Source organism: Chamaea fasciata, unplaced genomic scaffold (assembly GCF_029207755.1).
Source record: "Chamaea fasciata isolate MVZ Bird 193981 ecotype frontalis unplaced genomic scaffold, bChaFas1.0.hap1 SCAF_4, whole genome shotgun sequence".
Lineage (NCBI taxonomy): Eukaryota > Metazoa > Chordata > Aves > Passeriformes > Sylviidae > Chamaea > Chamaea fasciata.
This window is the reverse complement of record NW_027094089.1, coordinates 7,030,467-7,042,837: the sequence shown is the minus strand read 5'-3', so window position 1 is coordinate 7,042,837 and position 12,371 is coordinate 7,030,467. Positions and strand designations below refer to the sequence as shown.

General features: G+C 36.7%; 1 protein-coding gene across 3 annotated transcripts in view; it reads left to right on the top strand.

Annotated features, from left to right (window-relative positions):
* Positions 1–12,371, top strand: part of SH3GL2 (SH3 domain containing GRB2 like 2, endophilin A1) — a 96,885-nt gene that overhangs the window by 81,179 nt on the left and 3,335 nt on the right. For all 3 annotated transcript variants that reach the window (XM_066180810.1, XM_066180812.1, XM_066180811.1), the window contains exons 4-8: positions 3,882–4,025; positions 5,937–6,070; positions 7,140–7,298; positions 8,553–8,656; positions 11,909–12,039. In XM_066180810.1, the coding sequence (XP_066036907.1) occupies positions 3,882–4,025; positions 5,937–6,070; positions 7,140–7,298; positions 8,553–8,656; positions 11,909–12,039 (672 nt within the window). The remainder of the gene's footprint in view (positions 1–3,881; positions 4,026–5,936; positions 6,071–7,139; positions 7,299–8,552; positions 8,657–11,908; positions 12,040–12,371) is intronic.

Below are 12,371 nucleotides of genomic sequence, written 5' to 3'. Positions count from 1 at the left end.
TGAGTGGAGCAGTACTTTGAGTCCCATTCTCTAGCTGTATTCCCATACTGTGAGCATGGGGGACTCTCTTGAAGCTGGCCCTGTCTATGGCTGCCCAGGGCAGCAGGGTAAGGGCTGCAGTCAGCACCTGTCCCTTGGCTCCAGCCAGGAGCTGGAGGCACTGAGGCAGTTACAGCCCTGGCATCGGGCACAGCCCTGGGCATGGGGCAGGTGAGGCCCCACCATCAACCCACACCTGGGTATCAGGAGGGGCATGGTAGGACTGTCTGCATTAGACAGCTCTTTCCTTTACCTTCCCAGTCATTTGCCATGTGAAGGAAAAGAACCAGGCAGTCCTTGCAGGCCATGGAAAAGCAAAGTTCCAAAGAAATTTCCTTCATATCATTAGAAGACATACCACTGTTCGTCTGGTTCTCTGGCAATTTCCCATCCTTATTACAGAAAAGGGATGGTGTAAAGGAGTTGTTGATGTCATACTGGAGAAGAAAATTAAGTGTTATCAAACATGTCTAAATTGAAGCCTGAAAATAGAAAAGAATGAGTCTATTCCACAGGGAGATGAAAGAACAGGTTTGATTGGGCTGATGAAGAACTACATGTTCCTCTTCTGCCAAAAGTTTCTCACAGGGAGGGGTGATCTGGACTTGCAATAAACAAGTAAACCAATACAGTGAATATTATGGACATTTCTGTAGTGATCTAGGAACATAAGTGTTTTGACAGTAGCGTAAATCAATGCCAGCATCACTGGTTAGGTCAATGGAGTTAGCTTGTGATCAATCACAGAATATCCAGAATTGGAAGAGACGTTCAAGGATTATTGAGTCCTGGCCCTGCACAGCAGCATCCACAAGACTCATACCATATGCCAGAGAGTATTGTACAAACATTTCTCAAATTCTGTCAGACTGGTTCTGGGACCACTTTCTTGAAGGTAAAGTTAGGTCTTCTCTGTACCGTAAGTATCTTAGAGTTTCTTGGAACTACAGATCAAATTCACACATTTACACTGAGAAATTTTATTCCTAAAAGCTGGAAATAAATTTGAACTGCTGTGAAATGTTTCAATTCCAGTGTGGTATGCTGAAGGACTATTGCTGGTACAGATTAATTGGTGATATTTTTATGTTGGACCACAGAAGAGAAAATATTTTCATGATGTTGAGAGTGGAATAAAAAAACCCAAAACAAAATGTTGGACTAGTATTTACAAGTTCAAGAACTGCTAGAGAGAAAATAATAATGACCAGAAGACTTTCTATATCAGCAGATGAAATTCTGTTTATGACTTGAGTCCACAGCTTCAGTGCTTATCGTAATGTACCCTGCAGGAAAAGCAACAGGATTGGCAAGCATTATGAGGATAGTGATAAAATTGTTAACTGCTTTCAAACCACTGTTAAGCAACACTGTGTAGACTGAGTAATAAGCTTTGGCTGTTTAGTGCTTCTCTGACTGCCTTCTTGACACATCTGAGTCGTTACGATTGCTGCGAATCGTGAAACAGGCTCACAGCAAAAACGAGAGAGTAAAATTTCTGCAGGTAGCTACGGGTGTGATTTCAGGTATTTCAGGCAGATGTAAATTTGCAGTGCTGCATGAAAGAACAGTTTCCAAAGTCTAGCTTCATATCTCTTCATTTGCTTGTGGCATATGCAAGTAGAATCAAAAAATTAACATCGTAATAGGCAGGAGGAAGATTCACTTTTGTTGTTCAACACTTCATGTTGTTCATTCCACAGGTAAGAGGAAAGGAGGACTAAACCTTTTCATCACTCACCTGATCTTAGATTGTTTTCTATCAGTTGCAAAAGGGCTCTCTAAAGTGAGAAGAATTGTAATTTATTTTTTCAATAAAATAAGAACTTTTCTCTTTTAAAATTTTCCCTTCAGCTGTATTGCCTGTTACATGGGTCACCAAAAATGCCAGTTTCTAGCATTTCCCATTTGCTTTCTCACTTTCATAAAAATTAGGAGTATTACATTGGGAAAGGGGAGCGAATTTAATTTAAAAAAAAAGAAAACAAACAACCCAAACCCAAAACAAACCACAAACAGGAAAAAAAAAAAACCCACCCTTTAACATCAGTATTTTAAAGAAGATTAAAAGTTTACGTGGGTTTGGTAGGAAGAAGAGGAGTTTGGATATAGCACGCATTCCTTGGTAAGTCAGATGTGCCTGGAAAACACTTGGATAAGATAGTACTGTGATACTACACATCACCTGAATCCATGGTGTTTTGAAACATCAATAAAAGAAGTATACATCATTGTCTAATGTTTGCTTTCTACTCTTACCTTGTGGTCCAAAATATAGCCACTTCATTTTTTTATATTGCCTCTTATATTTCTTTCTGTAATTTTTGAAAATACTCCCATTTGCTCCTGATTTAATTCAGCTTGCTGCCTCGATTCCAGTGACTAATTTTGTTTATGCATTATTTTCTTTTGTGCTTTTGTATTTTCTTATTGCCCATCATTTCAATGACTAACTTCATGAAAATGGAGTTTCTTATAATGAAGAGTCAGCAAGTCTGCTGACTCAAGAAATTCAGATGTTGAAAAACATAATCTGATGGCCCTCAAGGGTAGTGGGAAAACTAAAAAAATCCATTATTACTAAATGTTAAAAATGTTTTGCTATTTCATAGCTGCTTCTCAGGGAAAATAACTACTGTGAGACTTGGCTGATTTTCCTGTGTCTGTTTCCATGTCTGTATCTGTGCAAATAGATACATAAACTGCAAAGTGAAACATACTCAACAACAAGAACTCTCTCTTGATATGCACTTTCAACAAGAAATATATGAAAAACATTTGTTGACTCCAGTCTGCTAGTATTTCATTTTGCTGAAGTAATGTGAACAAGGTTGAGTTTTGACCAATGAAGTCAGCACACAACAGTGTGAACTATTAATGTTTTGCAAACAGAAAAACTAATTTTAAGAGCACCTTAAAAAGTCAAGCATTTGCAAGGGGGAATGTAGAGGTATTCATAGCTGCCCTCCAGTAGCAGACACAGTATTGTAGATAAGAGTCTGCATTGCTAGCAATAGGATTTAGCTGGAGGAATTTGTAGTCAAGTGATATTAACTAATTCACTCTCTTCAGGCCATTCACATACTGTAGTTGCAAAAATTCACTAAAGCATGTCAGCAAACAAATTAGTTCTTTTATATTTGCTGTCTTTTTTTCCATCAATTAGGATACTTGTGTCGTTTCTTTTAATTTTTTTCTTCAGTTGTATGTCTGAAATAAAATGCGAGCTAAAGTACAGTGGAAAACCTTATTAAAGTAGGAGTTTTCCCTACATCCCCCTAAAAAGCAGTAAGTGTTGCAAAGGTTGCTGCACATTAAGTTTGGGGACATAGGCTTTCCTTAATGTTCTACAACAGAAAAACTTTCCAATATTTAGAAAACGGGGATTACCACAGTTTAATCTTGAGTGTACCTAGTCTGGACTTTTCCTTGATAGGAAGGCTGGCTCAATCTGGTATCCACCTGGTACCTAGGGATTTTATGATGAAGAAGAATTTGGAGATACCTTAAAGATTTTCTTCTCTGTCACGTGTCAAACACGCTATCTTGGGAGTGTTCTTGGGCTTACTTCTGTCCAAGTCATTTCAAGGGAAGCTTTGACTTAAAAGCGCAGGATAGATTCCTCTCTAGTCTACCAGCAAAACAAAAATGGTATTGACCAACAGCATTTCATTCCTTTGCTCTAAAAAGAACTGATGAAAAGCAGGGCTTAGTCCTATGCTTACAGAGTGTCTTTTAAAAACGTTTTAAGTTGCTCAGATAAATTTAAACACAAGAATGGATTCATGCCTGTATAGGCATACGATTGCATGTCTGTAACCTCTGTCACTTGCCTTCTTCAGCTTCCAGAGCTAAACTCAGCATGATCAACACTATGTCAAAAATTCGAGGCCAGGAAAAGGGACCAGGCTATCCTCAGGCAGAAGCCTTGCTGGCAGATGCGATGCTGAAATTTGGCCGAGAACTTGGTGAAGAATGTAACTTTGGTAAGTTGTTTACTTTGCTTTCCATTATAATACAATAAAAATAGTAGGAAAATTTCATATAGCTTTCATCATTAAAGTGCTTCACTCTTATAGAGGAGGAACATCTACAAGAAGCATTGGAGTTCTGCTTCTCTGCAAGAAGTATTAGAGCTCTGCTTCATCTGACTTTTCATTTAAGGTTGGTCTAGGCCTGTTTTGAGTATCTTTTGAAGATTTTGACTAGAGAAATTTTTCTTATAAATGGAAGTAAAATTGTTTCCATTTGGGCCCATAGGCTTTAGCTCTCTGTCATAAATTGTAATACTGTGGCTGTGTTGGATTGAAATATGTACATGTACAGAAATTTTATTATTGTCTATGCATATATAGAACAAAGTGCTTTTGTCTTCAGAATCCTTAAACTGTTACTGTCATCATTGCAGGCAAGGAATAAAAACTAATAGATTTTTAATAGGTTTTGGCCTTTTTTTCCTGACCAATTTCCACATTTTATGGCACTAGTGAATACTCCTGTCTCATCTGTTAACTGCTCCTCCCTCCAAGCCCAAATGAGTTTACAGCTGTGTTACAAATGTTAAACTGACTCTTAAAGCTATGTTCAGCAGTAGAGTTCTGATTATAAAAAGATGATATTCACAACAGCATACTTTGTCTTTCTATCTTGTTTGTGTGGACATCTCTGTGGCCATTTTTACATGATAACGTACTGGACCTTCAAATGGGACTGCGAAAATCCTATTCTCTATTTGAACCATCATCATTTTTTTTTTCTGACATGAAGACATTCAGAATGGAAAAAGTACTTTCTTACTTTTTCTATTTAATTCACTAGTAAGCTTGACAGATGTAGTTTGATTTGTGCTAAATACTACTGATTTTTTTTAAAAAAAATTGTTTGGCTCTCATTTACTAAATTTGAAACACATTTTTAAAAGGAAAATTAAGAAATAATATTATCTAGTTTCTGCAAATTGTTTTATTTTCTGTGATAACTGCGCTACCATGCAGTAGAATAGATATGGCAATTATTTTCACATTATTAAATAACAGCATCTATGATGGCTATTTGTTACTCTTTGTCCAAATCTGGAAGGCTCTCTCATTTTGCAGTGCATTATTGGCATGTGCTGCTTGGGAGACAAAGCTTCTTCTGATTTCTCACATATTTTGATTTTCAGGCCTTTCATATTCTTTGAAAGTTTTTTTTTTTTTTTTTTATCCCTAACTTATACCTCAAACCAGAAGGGTATGTTTGAGCTTATGTTTTTCTTTTTATGCAGCAGAAGTAAAACAGAGTGGTTATTTTTGTGACCCTCAAGTTCATCTTGAAGGAAATTTCAAAAGGTGGTTAGGGTTATTGAAGTTTATGAGCTTCATACACCTATGCTTGAGTAGTATGTGTAGTAGACGTCTCAAATGTAGTAGTACTATGAAGTCTATAGTCTCATCAAAAAAACTTTCAAATACAGTCTGTGAAATTGTTAAGAATTTTTACATTTGGTACTATCACCGGTCTCACTAATAGAAATGGGGAGACCTAGACTTGAATTAAAACTATTTTTAATGCAGTGTGGTGATGATGCCACTGAGTAAAAACAATTAATGTGTTCTAGCATATTTATTTCAACAGAGTGAGGAATGGACGAACAATAAGGGGTGGGGTGTGCAGGAGCCTGTCTTGACACAGCATAGAACCACAAATTCAGGTGTATTACAAGGCATGAACTCTGGTGGCTGCAGGAGCGTAAAAACCTCTGTTGCTTTTTCACATTGTGCCTCATCCTCCATTTCCTTTCTAAACTTGAGACCTAAAATGAAATACTAACTGAAGTTGCCATGAAGTTCCCATGGCTCAGTTTCATTCTACTGCAAATCAAAACTGAGTTACTTTAACTGCATCTTTTCTTTCAGGACCAGCACTTGTTGATGTGGGAGAAGCTATGAAGGAGCTTTCTGAAGTCAAGGACTCTTTAGACATGGAGGTGAAGCAAAACTTCATTGACCCGCTTCAAAATCTCCATGACAAAGATCTGAGAGAAATACAGGTATTGCCCTAAATTCAACATTTTGATAATGCCAAATGTGTCTATATGTTTAGAATTTTTGTTAGTTGTGTTGTTTAAAATGGGGCATTCAGGTTTGAAAATTACCTGTTTTTTGTCTCTTTTGGATTTCATTTTCCTTTTCAATTCTGTGTCTCTTGTTAATGCTTTAGAAAGGGAAAGATAAAAATCGGAACATTTTCTGATGGCAAAATTTTCAGTCTTGTGCAGGCATGAACATAGTACTTGTATCTTGCCTTTTGAAAGCTCATTTCACAAAATAGGTGTATTGATGTTTATGTTCCATTTTAGTGCATGGCAAATGCTTGTCTGTGTAAGTAACTGCTCTTCTCAGCTCAGTGAGGCTTTTGTACTGTTAAATATGTGTGGATGAAAGGTATCTTGGACTGTTTGATATAATTTAGGAAATGGGTAGTTATAAATATCATAGTGGATGATAAATTGATTCTTCTGAGAGGAAGTAAACACTTCAAGTAATCATGGTCATGCCAGCAGCATAAACTTCTGGCCAGTTGTACGTGGCAGCTGCTAAACAGATGAACCTGAATGTTACCTCAGTCAAAAATTTAGGAAATCTTCAGTATAAGATAGCATTAAGATAATTCAGTGGTCTGATAGAAATAATAAAAGTATTTTCCATGTTGCTTTGTTTATGAATGTTGTTACACAGACAAAAATGTACTAAGTTGTGGTTTTAAAATAATTTTCTCCTGAACATCTAGGGAAAAACACATGGTGTTCAGGTAACTCTTCCTTAGATTAAAAAGCAAGAAACCTGCGTATCTTTTACACAGATGGCAATTGAAGTTGTCCATTCTGCGTGGCCTTTTATTAGTGTTGGTCTGTCATTTGGATGACATTGCTTCTTAAATGATACGTAAACCCACGTGTTTAATTCTTCCGTATTTCTCTCCACTGGGAAAGGGTTAGTAGACAACAAACAGCGAAGGCTTCCAAGTGTGCATGGAGTACCTGCTTGGTATGCAATATCAGCAGAGTTGGGGAAGGTCTGTTATTGTCTGGTTGCATTTGTGTGTTTTTGGTTTTTTAGCATCACCTGAAGAAAATGGAGGGTCGACGCCTGGATTTTGATTACAAGAAGAAAAGACAGGGCAAGCTCCCTGATGAAGAACTTCGTCAAGCTCTGGAGAAATTTGATGAATCAAAAGAAATTGCTGAGTCAAGCATGTTTAACCTTCTGGAGATGGATGTGAGATAACCCTTGTTAATCTTTAACCAGAGTCTTAGGAAGATAGTGGAAGCACTTCCCTCCTTGTTGAACAAGTGAAAGGCTCAGAAGCTATAGTAATGTACAGTATGTTCATGTAGGAACAATTTCTTAGGTATTTTATAGGTAGAGAATGTAAGTCTTCTGTAGCATTGATGTTCTTCTTAACTGCAAAGCATTACTTACAAATCAAAAGTATCTTTCTTCTTAGAATTATGTAAATATAATGGATTATGTTTACTTGTGGTTATAGGGTTTGTGCCAAGGCTTTTTTTCTTGTAGATTGGTTAGGATTAAGTATTTCCTAGGTTTATCTAATATTCTATTTATAATTAATGTTGAAATTGTAAAATTAAGCAACAAAAAGCATCTCTATAACACATAAGCTAAAGTCTGTCTTACAGAATATGTAGTCAAGGAAAATTAATTCGAAGTATGTCTGTTGATGTGAATTATTTGACTTATTTTAAGTACACAGCTGTTCTAACTCCTCATTTTGTTACCAGATTGCTGTAGAGGCACTATAACAAACCTGAAAATATTTGCATATAGAACTTAATATTGCAAAGGAGTTAAATATAGCTACACTGCAATGAAAGAAATGAAAAAGTTTGTTGTTTTCATCTTTGTAGTAAGATCTGTGGCCATGTGTACAAATAGTGCTGGCCAACATTACACCATTGTGGCATTTTGCACTGTGGAAACTGCTAGCAATAGCATTGCCCACAAAGTGAGGGCCTGGGTATTTTTTCCCTCATGAAGTGGAATGCTCTTTGCCCGCAATACAAATATTCTGCATCCCAGAGTATGTAGTATCTTTCTGTTTTGGTCTGCTTCACAGGTCAGAATACAACAAAAGCATGACCATAGTCCCTATGGTTCTGCACTCTTCAAAGGCAGGGAGGGAGAAGGTGCATTATACTCTCATTACAGTCTTGTTTTTACTTTCATAGTGTTTGCTGAGTGTGGTAGGTCTGTAGGCTGCTGTTCATGCAAATCATCCATGCAGAGATGATCAGCGGAGAAGAGTTGCAGTTACCATTCCAGATCAGGTCGTAACCAGACGTGGTATTGAATAAAGATTGATATGTAAATATTTACTGCTAACTACAGAGACGAATCAAGGTTTTAGAGAAATAAGTTAAACTGCCTTTGCAGTGGACAGTGGTCTTTATTCTCTATTGCCTGAGCTGTTAGTATTCACCTAAGATCTGATGTTTTAATGTCAATCCTCAGATTGAACAAGTGAGCCAACTTTCTGCCCTTGTGCAAGCCCAGCTGGAGTACCACAAGCATGCCACACAGATCCTACAGCGAGTTACTTCTAAACTGGAAGATAGGTAATGCACTTTTTAAAGTTTCTTCAATAGTTTGTTAGTTCGACAGAGGTAGAAAACCTGTGAGTAGAATGCAATGCTGTTATCTTTCTTGACTTGGAATTCATATTTTATGAAATCAAGGGCCATTTCATAAGGTGATTGCAAGCTGAGCTTTGAATGTTTAGGAGATGCATCTAGTTCTGAGTATGAGTTCAGGAAAGCACTTCAGCTGAGTAAAGCTAGGAAGTGTGAGTTAGCTGAAAGTAAATGTTTATAAATACTAAATTCTGTGACACTCCCAACTTTGGATTCCTTATTGTTTGTGCATGTATTCACAGTGTGTTAATTCTGAAAGAAGGTGTTAAAAATTGATTTGGGAAAAGATTTTCTTGTTGCGTTCTTATCTACCAGAAGATCTTCCTGAGCCAGTAGTGAGACCCTCATTATTAACCAGTTTATTAAATACCCCTCCTATTATCAGATCAGACTTGATATAAGACTTGAGCTACCTCTTCCATCCCCATTTGTATAACTGCGTGTGCTATCAGAATTCCTACAACATCTTTTTTAAAAGACTTTTATAATTTTTACTTTAGAATTCTTGTTTCCATCTAAACAGATTCATCAGCTTCTCATGCACACATCCTTCTTCAAAGAAATTTAATATTTAGGAAAGGTTTCTCTATGGTTCTGGCAGACTCTTAGTAAAAGCTGGATATAATTCCCAAGAGGAGATAATGTTCACATGCTGTGTGAAGGCAGCTGTTTTCTGATGTCATTAGTATAGATCAAGTTGCTAATACTGCTGGGTCTGTCAGTATTAATTTTCTCAGAGCAGGCAGTCTGAAAACCCTATTCAGTTTAAAGTCTTAAGGTCTTTGTGACTAGGAGCAGCACTTGTTTTGGTTGGTGGGCTGTCCAGCTAACTGCTCCTGGATACAGTTTGCAGTACTGTTTAAGCAGCTAACAACAATTTTTAGGACTTGCAAAGGAGTACTGCAATTCACTTTTTTTTACAGAAGCATTAAAAATTCCTCGGGAACAGGTGTTTTATCCGTAGCCCATAAATCACGCCATTAAGTGAACATACATCTCTACAATAGATTTCTCATCCTGTATCAATTCACATGATCCTTTGCGGTTTTGAAATTTCTGCTAACTGGTCAGATTTTTTGCTTCAAGTTTCAGCTGTGAATGAATTTATCTTTTCAAGGACCTTGTATCAGAATGCCATCGGAATTCAGTCAAACTAATGAACTAACTTTTGTATCCCTAATTGTAAAGAGGCTGCTGGCTAAATCATACTTTATCCCCTGGACACAAATTGAGAGCTGTGATATGTTCACGCCAACAATGAGTCGGGGATGTAGAGCTGTTACTGTCCAAACTACTAGTCTTTCCCTTGCTGGTAATAGGCAGGTAGCAAGCAAATTCCATAACCCCTGGGGTTTGGTTGGGTTTGGTTTTTTTACTATAGGGACCGGAAAATAAATGATTGTTTACTTTTAAGCTGAGCAAATTTGTTACTGTTGACTGTCAGTGATGTCTACAGCAAACACAGTCCATTTTCTAGGTACTCTTTTAAAGAGTAAATGGAACCTGTTCATGCTGGTTTCTGACATGGACTATGTCTTATAACTACCAAGACTGTCCCATGTAAAATATTCACAAAAGAAATTTTTAAAAGTATGAGAGAGACTGCAAAAACTATGAAAAATTTAAAAATGAGCTTGTTTCTATTTTTTCTGGGCTGTTTAGGTTAGACTTCAAGACTTCATTCAGGAAGTACAAGTGAAAGAATTTAATTTTTTTTTTCTACACATTAATGGAAGGCATAAACTTCCTTAAAATGCCATGATTCCAGGAGCTGGGAAACATTAAGAGCTTGGCGAACATTGGGAAACTTTTAGTAAAATAAATGAAAACTGGAAGGTCACCAAATACTTTTTTAAACTCCCTTTTTCACCAAGTGAATTGAGGGTGCACTTTTCCCAACACAGTATGATGACAGAGCAGCTGGGAAGCAGGAATGGTTTCTGTGGACAAATTTTTTTTCTTAAGAAACATGGCTCATACTGACCTTTTGGCTAATTTTTAGCAAGTCATTAGAACTGTCACCTTATAGTTCATAACCTGAAAAAAATGGTGTTTGTTTCATGAAAGCATTAAGTGTAACAGAATTAGTTTAAACAGAATTAGTTTAAGTATTTCTTTAAAATTTTGAAAATTTTTTAAAAATTCTTGAAAAAAGTCTTGAAAAAAAAACTTTTGCTAAAGAGTGAAACAAAAGAAAGGCTTTTTATTTATTTTGACCACTTCAATTATTTTAATGTTTTGGGGATTTTTTTTTTCTTTATGGGTTTGGTTTTCTTAAATGGAAGAAAAGCACTCTCTGGGAACTGACTTATGCTGGTATTTTGGATGGTGAGGAAAGCATTATTAGGAGGATCAAAAGTCAGTGAGTTAGATGCAGATCTTTTTAATAGATAAATCAAAATGTGCTATCAGAGCAAGTCTAGGGTAGATATAGAAAAGGTTAGAGAAATCAGCTTGTCTTTTAAGTACAGATCAAATGTTCTTTCATATGTGGAGTTAGACATACCTGTGGTAGTTCTGCATAAGCTGTTCTGATTCTGTTCATCCCTTCCTTGGATTTTATCCTGGAATCTTTAAATAGACCCTTCCCCAGGAACTCTTAGATTTCTCAGTTAAAGGAGTAAGTTGAAATTAATCATAAATAAAGTTATTTTGAGAGTTGGGAAGACTGGACTTTTTTCTCTTTGTGAAACAAGTATTCCAAATTGCAAATTAACCAAGCAAGCAGCTGAAGTCAGTACATTCCTACAGAGTCTTCTTGCAAAATGATAAGAGTTGGCATCAATCAGCTGAATAATTAATGCTTGCAACTGTTAGAAGCAAAAAGTCATGCTAAAAATGGAGACTCAGATATTTGTAAAGCCCTTCTCTAAGCGTTGATATTCACGTAACAAGATTTTCTTTATTATGCGCTCTTTGCTTTTTGTTAGGCAAAGGGAAGATAGACAAATTGCTAGGTTTCTAAAAGGAATGGAGAATTAACAACTTCATGGCACATTGACTGGTTTTAGTAATTTAAACTACTGTTGTAAACAAAAAACTACTCCAAATGACTCAGCTTGTTTACTATGGATGATTGGTGGGTAAGAAATTTAGCCTTGGAAATAAAGGTATTTGGTGTGTCTAATCTGCTAACAAGATACTAACTCTTGATACTTAATCTTCATGTTTTGGCAGAATAAAAGAGGCATCATCTCAGCCCAGGCGAGAATACCAGCCCAAAGCCCGTATGAGCCTGGATTTCTCAACTGGTGACAATGCACAGCACAATGGAGGAATATCTCATGCCTCCACACCCAAACCATCAGGTAATGTCAGAGTTTTGTGTCAATGCAGAAGTTGCATGCTTTCTTCTGAAGATTAGTTTTTCCATGAAGGAAAATGAGAATGGGGATAGTATATAGGAGAGAAATGTTTGAACTGTTGTTTGTTTTTGAAGTGATCATATCCTCAGGCAGGAGGACAGAGGTGGATTATCGACTGCTTTAAATGTGTCTTTTGGTCTAAAATTTCTTTTGTCCTAGAAGATTACCCTGACATACAGATCTTTACAAAATAGGCATTTAGAAAACCAAAATAACAGTTGAAAGTTTTCCATGAAAATGCAGAAACCTAAGGCCAGCCGTAACCATAACCTGCT